At 41.8% G+C, this 12,500-nt stretch overlaps 1 protein-coding gene across 1 annotated transcript in view; it reads right to left on the reverse strand.

Moving 5' to 3' along the window:
- The window catches only part of kiss1ra (KISS1 receptor a), a 41,697-nt gene that overhangs the window by 12,756 nt on the left and 16,441 nt on the right, over window positions 1–12,500 (reverse strand). The window contains exon 3 of the mRNA XM_060931340.1: window positions 9,264–9,399. Coding sequence (XP_060787323.1) covers window positions 9,264–9,399 — 136 coding nt within the window. The remainder of the gene's footprint in view (window positions 1–9,263; window positions 9,400–12,500) is intronic.

Consider the following 12,500-nt stretch of genomic DNA (forward strand, 5'->3'; position numbering starts at 1 on the left):
ACTTTTTAACTGTTCTCTCTGCTGCAAGTCCATCTGACTCAGAAGTCCATCTAACTTGGCCAACATCTCGGAATTATTCAAATGAGCATGTAACATGGCATCATCAGGGCCCCTCATCTCTTCCCTCATCACAGAAGAATTAGGCAATGTAGATGCCAACAAACCAAGAGACACCTCAGGTTTAGCATCAGAATGTACTGATGTATAGTATGGCTTCAGTAAATTCACGTGGCATAATTGTGTTGCACGCCTACGATCTGGCGTAGCAATCACGTAATTCGTGTCAGACACCTGACGAACAACCCTATAAGGCCCCGAAAACTTTGCAGCAAAAGGAGAACCAGGAACAGGCAACAATGCCAAAACCTGATTTCCCGTATTGAAAGTACGAGCTTCAGTCTTACGGTCATAATTTTTCTTCATTTTTAACTGAGCTTCAGTTAAATTCTCGTTTGCCATCTTACAAGCCAGAAGTAGCCTGCGTCGGAAACCATACACATAATCAGACAAAGTTTGTGGTGGTTCAGATGAATCTAATTCACTGGACAAGACTGACAAAGGAGTGCGAACTTTATGACCAAACACTAGTTCATTTGGACTAAACCCAGTGCTTTCCTGCACAACCGTTCTAGCTGCCAAAAGTAACCATGGCAGACCATCTTCCCACTCCCGTCCCATCTCTATACAATACGCACGCAACAGAGACTTAAAGGTGGCATGGAAACGTTCCAAGGCCCCTTGACTCTGTGCGTGATAAGCACTACTAAAGTTATGTTGTATCTGGAGCTCTTTTAAAGCAGCAGCAAATGTCTTTGATGTAAAATTTGAACCTTGATCACTCTGAATGATCTTAGGGAGGCCAAATGTTGAAATAAACTGAGACAGGCACTTTATAACTGACCTTGTAGTAATTGTCCTTAAAGCATATACAGTAGGGTAGCGAGTAGCCTGACACATAATAGTAAACAAATAAATACATCCAGTCTTAGACTTGGGCAAAGGTCCTACACAGTCAATAATCAAATATTCAAACGGATTACCAACGGATGGAATAGGTTTCAGAGGTGCAGGTTTAATGACGCTTGGTTTGCCAGCAACCTGACAAACATGACAAGCTCGAACAAACCGTGCAACATCTTTCTTTATCCGTGGCCAATAAAAATATTGTAATAATTGATTGTAGGTTTTTCTCACCCCAAAATGACCCGCTGTTTCACCGTGAGCTGTTTTTAACGCAACCTCACGAAACTTTTCAGGCATCACCACCTGCAAAACCTGCTCTCTCACAACAGCATCTGCAGTAGGTGACCACCTTCTTAGCAATAAACCATCATTGATAAAGTAACTGTGGTCCAAATCATTATTTTGTTCACACAAATCAAAATACTTTTGTAAGCTCTCATCATTCTTTTGAGCTTCCACAATGTCAGAACGAGACAAAGGTGCTGGTAATTTGGGAACAAATATTTGAGTAGACATGTTCTTAGATGCATCAAACAGCTTAGAATCTTGCGCACGGGCCATAGCGCGCGTCACAGCACAAGCAGTGAAAACATCTGGAAAATGTTTTTGACAAACATCAGACTCATCTAGTGGAGAAGCTTTATTCCCAACCACTGGTGATGGAGAGACCTGATCAGGAAAAACACAATCACGGGCCAAATTATTCCCAATAATCACATCAATTCCTTCAATGGGCAACGAGGGACGAACAGCTATGGCTACCTCACCATTCACAAAATCAGAGGACAATTGAATTTTGTGCAAAGGCACTGGGAATGACTGTAGACCAATTCCTCGAATCAATACAAAATTTCCCGTGTCAGATTGAGAAGAGAAGGACAAAACAGATTGGGAAATGAAACTTTCTGATGCGCCTGTATCACGCAAAATTTTCACTGGAACGCGACGGGAGTCTCCAAGCAAAGACACAAACCCATCCGTAACAAACGGCGCATAATCCGCTAAACTAGAGATCACCAATTCAGACGTATCACCTTTTAAAGTTACATTATCAGTTGACGCTGTACACTGGGTACGATCCAACAAATTCACTGCAGTCTTTTTAAAGTTGCTCTTTGAACACGCAGGCTTAATAGACGAGGTACAGAGGCCAACTTTGCCTCCCTCGCTTTTCACCTTATCACGCCCCAATAATACTGGACAATTTGATTTCCAGTGGTTTTGACCAAAGCAATAATTGCAATCCTTTTTAGGATTAAATCCGGGCGGCTTACCCTGCATCATTACATTAGTGTTGGAATTAACAGAAGTGTCCACTCTAACCCCGCTAGGGCCACGAGTGTACGAACGCAAACTAGACAGACGAGATGGAATCTTGTGCGTGAGAGAAAAATTATCAGCAAGAACCGCAGCCTCTGCTGGCGTTTTCACCTTATGTTCGTTAATATAAGTGGCTATACGATCAGGCAAACCGTTTTTAAACTGTTCCAATATCATAAGATTGCACAACGTATCAAAACTCTCCACATTTTCTGCTGTAAGCCAGCGCTGAAAAAAAGTAGTTAAATCCCTTGCCCATTCAGCATATGTTTGTTTGTCCAACTTTTTCCAAGAACGAAAACGCTGTCTATAGGCCTCTGGAATTAACTCATAACATTTCAACACCGCCGCTTTAACGCGCTGATAAACTTTTCGATCAGCGGTGGGTAGAGCCACAAATGCCTGTTGGCCACGACCAATTAACGAGGTCTGCAACAATAATGTTTTCTCCTCATCGCTCCAATGCTGTTCCGTAGCAATGTTCTCAAACAAGGAGAAAAACACATCAGGATCACGCTCATTAAATTTAGGCAGGAACTTGATCATGCTGGCCAAACCAGGTTGCGAAGTAGACGGGCTGCCGAGTCTGCCCTCAGCAGTTAACTGCAATCGAGTGTGCTCAAATTCACGGTCCTGTTCTAATTGTTTAAGCCGCTCAAGTTCCAATAAACGTTGTTTTTCTTTTTCCTGAACCTCCAATCTCCTACAAGCCATTTCTTTATCGAGCCTCCTTTGCACTAACTCGTCATCCAATTTCATCTGCTGCAGTTTTAGCTCATGTTGAAATTTCAAAAGCTCAATTTGCTGTTCATATGACAACGATGTTACCATCGGCATATATGAAGCTGGTTTACCCAACACATTCTTCTCAATCAATCTCATTCGAACAAGATTCAACAGTTCATCCTTCAATGCTGCCTTTGGCAATACTACATCAAGTTTATAATAATCAACCACACTAAACAACTGATCCTTAGTGAGGGTAACCAACAAGGCCTCAGAGGGAGCTTCAAAAAATGCTTCCAAGGTACTCATTTTTACCGTCAACAATAAACAAATCACCAATTAACAAATTGCCACTGGCACCTGGTAAATCCAAACAATTACAAATAGACACTAAAATGTGCCACTAATCTAACCATGCAACTGGCTAAACAAAATAATCCAAAAGTATCCACGTATCCAAAAGTAACAAACTACTCCACAAATCCAAAATAATTGGGCAAAGTGTAATGCAACTCACGAAAACAGGACAACACCGGAGTTTCCCCTTAAACATTTATCCCCCTACTAAACTAACCTGTCTTCACACTAAGTCTAAGAACAAGGATCATTTACTCACCATTACCATTGGATCCGTACTGTCCCGACCAAAGTCAATTCAGCCGGTTTTCCAAGGCGGTGCCCTCGCCCAGACTTCAGTGACACAGTAGCCTAAACCCCACGCAAACGCGTTCTAACTGGGGAAAATGCCAACTCCACTCTATGCCCTCCCATAACGCACGCCCAAACACACTTACCGACTCTACTCTTAATCAAACAAAACAAATGGTTGGTCAAACAACTTCCGCAAAAAACTTCAAAAGAGTTAACAATCACAATGTAATCAATCACAACGTAACCAATCACTTTACAACCAATGCGAACCCCCCAACAAACCACATGGAATAATAGCTTACCTCACTTCGTTTAAACAAACCAAGTGATTAATCCAAACTCCACTATTAACCATTTGGAACGAGCCCCCATATGTTATGACCACTAGGCTCAAGTGACCATAACATAAAAGGGAGTCCACACAGTTGTTCCAATTTTAGCAATATTTTAATTAAATAATAATAATAAAAAGAAGGAAAATAAGAAAGAACAAAGGAAAACATGCGCTGGGCAGGCCTTCTCCCAGTGAAGGCCTGAACAGCACACAGCCCAACAACCAAACCAAAATGCCAGCAAAGCACGCCCTCCAACCTGACAAACATAGGCTGTATTTGAACTGTCCCGCCTGTTTGGCCAAAGTGACAAGATACCAAACAGCTCCTCCTAAAGGTCGGGAGGGGGAGAGAGAACAAGTTCAAGATTAATATATCAAAAAGGTGGAGTAAGCACTCTCAGCATGACCAAGCTGGGCGTGACAACACTGAAATGCACAGGGCATTGAATTATTTCATAAACATATCGGTTTAATAACACTGTGTTGCATATATCTCAATGAAGCAAAGAATAGCACATTGGCCCGCAATCATATTCAAATGTTTTAGGCACGCTTGCTGAGCTGCGCTGAGCTGGACTCCGGTTAGCTGAAAGCCCGTGGAACGCTGCCTCTTGTTAATTAAACCTTATTTTGTTGGAAATCATCCCGTGTAGATACGACGGCATGTGAAATTGCCAGCTAGATAGAGTTTAATGTAATGAATGGGCTATAAATGGGGTGTTTTGAGGTTAGTCTGTTGCAAAACATTAAACTTTCGCTTAGACTGGATACTCTTCAAACAATTCCCTTGCTCAAGTGAAAAATGATAGGCCTGTATGAAAAGCGCAATTAATGAAAGTAGCCTAATAAGCCCTAAATGAATAAAACAACCTCTGTTTTATTCTTGTTGCTTACACGTTAAGATTTTGAAATCTTCTCGGTCCAGTTCTATATCCAGGGAACGTTGTAATCCTTTTGGTTTATCCGTAATAAACGTGTCAGCCCCCAGGTCAGATAGGCTAATGTTACGTGGTTGGGAGGGTGTCAATTTTTTTTGTAACATTCTAAATTGAGTACGGAAAGGACGTTTATGAATAACAAGACAAAAAAATACACTGAAAAACTCACTGTACACATCACTAGTGGCACACACGGACTGGCCATCGGGAGTAGCGGGAGTTTTCCCGGTGGGCCGGTGGTTCAGTGTGGGCTGGCGGAGAAAAAAAAAAAAAAACAGTTGCGTGCTGGCCTTTAATATGATAAGCAATGTTAACAGTTTCTTTAAGAAACTTAACATTGCTTATTACAGTTGCGCGCTGGTCTTTAATATGATAAGCAATGTTAACAGTTTCTTAAAGAAACTGTTAACATTGCTTATCATATTAAAGGCCAGCGCGCAACTGTTTTTTTTTTTTTTTCTCCGCCGGCCCACACTGAACCACCGGGAAAACTCCCGCTACTCCCAATGGCCAGTCCGTGTGTGACTAGTGGTGATGCTTCTATGTTCAGATTTTGGGAAAGCCATAACTCCGTTCTCATTGAGGCCCAGTTCCATCCCGTAAACAATCATTTTGGTTTATCAACTACCTGCGCTCAAACATGTCACAGGAGAGGCTCAATGGGCTGGCTATGCTCTCTATAGAGCGCGAACTTGCAAAGAAGCTGGACTTCAATGACCTTATTGACGACTTTGCCACAGCAAAAGTCGGGCGCATTGCATTTCGCACCTGAATAGTTGCAGACTAAGGAAATGTTCAAACTGTAAATATGTTGAAATGTTGAAATAAAATGGTTGACTGTTATAATGGGCTTGGAGTACCTGTTATTTAAGGGTTGGTAGTGAGACTGTGAAAAGAGGGGTTGGGTGTGGGTGGTTGCTGTGTGGCGATGTGCGTGCGCGCGTATGTGTGTGTGTGTGTGTGGGGGGGGGGGCACTCAGATTATTTTGTCCCGGGCCCAGCCAAAGCTGTCAATGGCCCTGATTATTTGTATCTGTACATGCACGACCCCACCAGCTCTGCTGATCAACTTATGTTTAAATAAAGTTATTCATCCATTAATTCATTATGAGTTGGACAATTATCCATCCGTTGAGTTCCCCGACATCTCAAACTATCTGGTGCTGCAGACATTGTTCTACATGGACACACAGATGGAAACCTGGAAGAGCATGGAGGAGAACAACTTTTTATATGTGGCTGGGTTAAAGATCTGAGGATCAGGACACTACAAGATAAATCCTGGATAATTTTTGCCCGTGTAAGGAGGAGTTTCTGGGCTTTTGTATGTGTCTTTGAGAAGGTTGCTAGGACACTACAAGTTTTAGTATTGAGTTTAAATAAACTACAGCTGCTTGATTCTCAATCCTCCCTGCTCTCCTCTTCCAGCAGGCATCACAGATCCATATAATTTGCCCACAAATGTATTTATTCTTCCCACTGTACTCTGTGTGCAAAATGTGACAAAATAAAGGCTTGTTCTTAATTTACACTAAATTAAGAAGAGCCGTGGCTCAGTGGTTGAGAAACACTGATTTAGCACATTGACACGAACAAACCAGAACCTCAGCAGTAACACACCAGAGTAATAAAGTAACAACCATTTGTATGAATTAATGTTTTTGGATAATAAATAAAATAAAGTCACATAACCAACACCCACTTTAACCAATACTCATATAATCAAGAATTAAAATTAAGCCCACATTGATCAATATGTAACAACACCTTAATTAATACGTTTGCAGTTGATAAGTAGCAAAATTCAGACCTGGTGCTGAAGAAAGTTTTAATATTTACACCCGGAGACCAGAGTTCAGTAAGTTAGCAACATTTAGGAACATGTCATTTAATTTTTGCTAATTTATGTGGATTTACTTTTAGTCATGGATTGAATAAATAGTCAATGCAGGTGTATTGAATTCACATTTAAACAAACATTAATTAATACACACATTAATGTAAAGTACTCTGTTAATTTGTTAAGATTAAATACAGCTTCTTAATTCTAAGCTTAACATTTGTTAATGCTAATTAATGTCGCAAACAACGTTAGCAATAATGTAAGGTGATATCTAAATATTGATAAAGTTTACATTATGATGCAAGTGACATGTTGCACTAAAAAGCAAAGAAGCATTTAAAATACTGTAGATAAACAACCTTTACACTACCGTTCAAAAGTTTGGGGTCACTTTGAAATGTCCTTATTTTTGAAAGAAAAGCACTGTTCTTTTCAATGAAGATCACTTTAAACTAATCAGAAATCCACTCTATACCAGGGGTGGGCAATTATTTTTTCCATGGGGCCACATGAAAAACAGAAAATTTTGTGGAGGGTCGGACCAAAAGGCTGAACTAAATTCTGCATAATATTAATTGTATTTCTTTATATAAAGCAGTAAATGACATTGTTTTTACAAGCTGCTAAGACTGGTAAGAGTATGGAAAAAATGAGGTTGCCTTACAATAAATGTCATTTATTCAATCAAATTTCCCAGAACAATGGTTAACAAAATGTGAATGTTTGCACCATTTTTTCAGTCACATTCACCCCAAAACACAATAAAGACATCACAATATTGTCTTTCTACTCCAAATATCAAGCAAGATACATCATATTATAATAATGATGCCCACATTTGTAATCTAATCACCTCATTTGGTGTTTTTCATTTGGTAATGCCGACTCAAATTGTAGTCTTTGAACACTGCGATCTGCTCTCCGCAAACTAAACACACGGCTTCATCTCTGACTTCAGTAAATAAATACTTAGCAGTCCATGTTTTGTTGAAAGCCCTGCATTTGGCATCTACCTTTCTTCTTTTTGCGGACATTTTGGGGACTAAAGTCTTCTTGTGATCTGCTCGCAACGACTTCGATTCGGTGTAGGTATCAGATCTACAGATCGGCTCGGGCTCCGGCGCCTGCTAGTGACGTCACACTATGTGATTGGCTGGACTGTTTGAAGGATGACGTACAAGTTTGTGGTTGGTCTGGACAAATTACGGAAGTAGTTATCGCGGGATTAGGTTTCGTGGGATTTCATGTCATGCTCATGTCATGCGCATTGCGTTTTTGTTGAACACAACATCAAAATAAAAGCAATGCACATTCAGTCCATGCATGAGGTAAAATTAGAAAATACGTTTATTTTGTAATTTCTAATTAACCTTACGCGGGCCGGTCAGAATGAACCAAAGGGCTGGATACGCGGAAGGCGGCGTCTTTAATGGTCCGGAATAAATTGAATGCTACACGTTGATGGATTAATTTGTTGTTTCTCACCTGTGAAAGGTAATCCCATGTGATCTCGTTTCGACGGTAAACCTGTTGGTACAGTTAAACGCAGCACATGAATCTTTATTCTCCGCTTTGACCTATCCAATATGGCGGCGAGGATGATGTATGATTCTACGCGGAAGGCGGCGTCTTTAATGGTCCAGAATAAATTGAATGTTACACGTTGATGGATTAATTTGCTCTTCTACGCCCTTTTTGAGGAATGTATTGTAGGACTTAAACCAACATCTGAAGAGGTGAGATCGCTCCTTTTTTTCCCTATTTTTGCTGGCGGGATTGACTCTGTCCTAAGGGCAGAGTCTCTCTCTCTCTCTCACTTTGCACCATTACACAATAAATATTCACAGTGAAAATATTTTGTAAGCGCGTTTCATGAACCAAGTTATAGGATTTGTTGACAACTCGCATCGAGTTTGTTACACTTCTACCCGGCGTGAAGCACTCACAGTCATGTGGTTGTGACGTCATCGTAAACAAATCCGTTCTACTCATCCAGATGACTTCACAACGGCAACGTTGCCAGATCTTTCCACTCTGGAACCCGTTCTCAAAAAGATTGCATTTTGGGCACCCAAAACGCCGGTGCCGTGTGGACGCCAGGCCTAAACGATAAGCAATTGTATCGGAGTCACCTGAATCCGTTGCCGTGTGGACAGGGCCTGAGTTTCTGGAGCATCACATTTGTGGGGTCGATTAAATGCTCAAAATGGCCAGAAAAATGTCTTGACTATATTTTCTATTCATTTTACGACTTATGGTGGTAAATAAAAGTGTGACTTTTCATGGAAAACACAAAATTGTCTGGGTGACCCCAAACTTTTGAACGGTAGTGTATATGAAGAATTTGTAGGCTATCATGCAGTATATGGAGCATTTAATTTAAAACATGACTGAGTAATTAAGTAGTAAACAGATCAAATAAATTAAATACTTTTGTTTTAAAATAAATATTGAACTGAGATCATGAGAATGATATTGCATGACATACCGATCCAGATGCAGATGCTTACAATCATGGCAACCCGTGAAGTGCGATGACGTAGAGACTTTAAAGGATACACAGTCACGTAGCAACGATCCCCACTCATTGCCGTCAGTGTAATACACGTGGCCTGGACTGTCACCTGCAAATAGCAACAGCCATGTGTCCTTTCATCATGGATTATTATGAAAGCTGTTACATGAAGAAAAATATCCAGAAGTTTCAGGGACGAGAGACAAACAGACAGACAGGCAGTCTATTCTTCAGACAGATAAAAAGAAGGCTGACACATCATGAAGCTTTCTTTTGCAGAGTAGACCAAATATATATTGTTATTCATCTTTTTGAGAGAACAAATTGAATGGAGGCTTCAAGATCAAGTCTTATTACAGCTCTGGTAAATAATTGATTGAAGCAAAGGAGCCACTGCTTCCATTGTCAGGGCTGTGAATTTGTCATATTAAAGTACCTCTCAGTCTGTAGACACTGACATGCTGAATAATAATCCCAAATAGTATTAAGAATAAACTGTGTGTATTACATCACTGATTTTAAAGGTGGCTTTCAAGCAGCCATTTTCTGTCTTAATGGCCTTAATGAGCCACAACACATGAACTATGCCTAATTATCAGTTGAGAAAGATCAATGCCCAGCAGCTCCAACTTGCTTTTAACTAGTTTGAGTTGAATGTATTAATTCAGTCCTCCCACAGCAGCTCCACTAGAAAAGGTTCCAGGGTATGGGGGAGTGTGTTGTTTCTCTGCCCAACAATTAATAATGTTTTTCTGTCATTAAACTCCCATGGACTTTCTCATAGGGATGAGCAAATGTACAATGTGATCACCTCTCTAGTGGCCAGCATTGTTTGTTGTCATTGTGATTTACAGTCCACTTATCTTCAAGTGCACAGCAAAAACAAAAGGACACAATAACACTGAATAACCTAACCTGTCCATTTTTTTTTCAACATAAAGTTACTCTGTTCAGTCTGTTTTTCCAAACCAAAAGCCATGAGATCTGCATCAGATATAGAGAAAGGAGATTAGTCTTCCTATCAGGGGGAAACATGCATAAAATATCGACATATAAATTAACGAAGGTTGTCACATTAACTGCCCAATAACTACTAACTCATGTCTTACAAGCGTTACATATTATATAATGAAATATGAAAATTGTCACTAAAATATTCCTTTATAAGATAAGATATTCCGTTAATGATTTCCATGAGGGCGGCACGGTGGTGTAGTGGTTAGCGCTGTCGCCTCACAGCAAGAAGGTCCTGGGTTCGAGCCCCGGGGCCGGCGAGGGCCTTTCTGTGCGGAGTTTGCATGTTCTCCCCGTGTCCGCGTGGGTTTCCTCCGGGTGCTCCGGTTTCCCCCACAGTCCAAAGACATGCAGGTTAGGTTAACTGGTGACTCTAAATTGACCGTAGGTGTGAATGTGAGTGTGAATGGTTGTCTGTGTCTATGTGTCAGCCCTGTGATGACCTGGCGACTTGTCCAGGGTGTACCCCGCCTTTCGCCCGTAGTCAGCTGGGATAGGCTCCAGCTTGCCTGCGACCCTGTAGAAGGATAAAGCGGCTAGAGATAATGTGATGTGTGATGTGTGATTTCCATGAGGGGAAATTCAGGTGTTGCAGCAGCTCAGGTAAAGAGTAAGATATCGATAATTATTATACATACGGGCCACTTTTTCCACGGGAAAAAAAAAAAAAGTATTCTAGTCCCTTCTAGTGGGTTTATTGATGGCATGCAATATTGTCAACATATCGCTTATCCTCCATGTATTATGCCACTCTACCCAATGGAGAATGAGCATACAATGTTGTTACAATATTGCATGTTGTCAAGGCAACAAAATGTCACATGTTGGAGATGTAAAACTTCCGTCCTAGCAAGTGACTGTGACAGTTTGTAAACAAACATGTCTGCCAGGCTTGCTTCATTAAAAGTGGAAGATTTTGAGAGAATTTTGGCTGCCAGGTCGCTCTATTGTGTGTAGCTGTCGATGTTGATTTTAAAAATAAAGTAAATTACCCAGCTGCTTCGCACTAGGCTGCAAACCGTCCCAGTGCATACTGTAAGTCACAGATTGATGAAGCTAACAGGATCACATCCACAAAAAGCAGAGACGTGATCCTGCTGCCACCAAACTGGACACCCTCTGCCCCTTGGCTGCGCCTAGAAATTCTGTCCATAAATGTTATGAACAGAATTGGTGACAAAGGGCAGCCCTGGTGGGGTCCAACATGCACCAGGAATGCGTCCGACTTACTGCCGGCAATGCGAACCAAACTCCTGTTCCAGTCATACAGGGTCCGAATGGCCAGCAGTAGTGGGCCCTGAACCCCATACTCCTGAAGCACCCCCCACAGGGCACCACGAGGGACATGGTCATAAGCCTTCTCCAGGTCCATAAAACACATGTAGACCGGTTGGGCAAGCTCCCATGCACCCTCCAGTATCCTTGCAAGGGTAAAGAGCTGGTCCAGTGTTCCCCAACCAGGACAAAAACTGCATTGCTCCTCCTGAATCCGAGGTTCAACTATCGACCAGACTCTCCTCTCCAGCACCCCAGCATAGGCTTTCCCATGGAGGCTGAGAAGTGTGGATCAGCACCTCCAAGTCCATGGCCATGGCGCTCAGCTGGAAATGGGTGGAGTGCCTACTCCAGGTCAGGGGGGGGGAGTTGCTACCTAAAGTGGAGGAGTTTAAGTATCTCAGGGTTTTGTTCACAACTGAGGGTAAGGGGGAGTGGGAGTTGGACAGATGGATTGGGGCAGCGTCAGCAGTGATATGGATGCTAAACCAGTCTGTTGTGGTAAAGAGAGAGCTGAGCCAAAAGGCCATCTATGTTCCCACTCTCACCTATGATCACGAGCTATGGGTAGTGACTGAAAGAATGAGATCGCGGATACAAGCGGTAGAAATGAGTTTTCTCTGCAGGGTGGCTGGGCTTTCCCTTAGAGACAAGGTAAGAAGCTTGGTCATTTGGGAGAGACTCAGAGTAGAACCACTGCTCCTCCACATCGAAAGGAGTCAGTTGAGATGGTTGAAACTTGCACACAATTAGGTGTTCCAACAGGACAATGACCCCAAACAAACACACCAAAGCTGGTTGTGGAATGGATAAAGCAGGCTAATATTAAGCTTTTGGAATGGCCTTCCCAAAGTCCTGACCTCAACCCGATTGAAAATATGTGGACTGTGCTTAAAAGTCGGGTCCGCGCCAGGAAACTGA

The sequence above is a fragment of the Neoarius graeffei genome, chromosome 1 (assembly GCF_027579695.1).
Source record: "Neoarius graeffei isolate fNeoGra1 chromosome 1, fNeoGra1.pri, whole genome shotgun sequence".
Classification (NCBI taxonomy): Eukaryota; Metazoa; Chordata; class Actinopteri; order Siluriformes; family Ariidae; genus Neoarius; species Neoarius graeffei.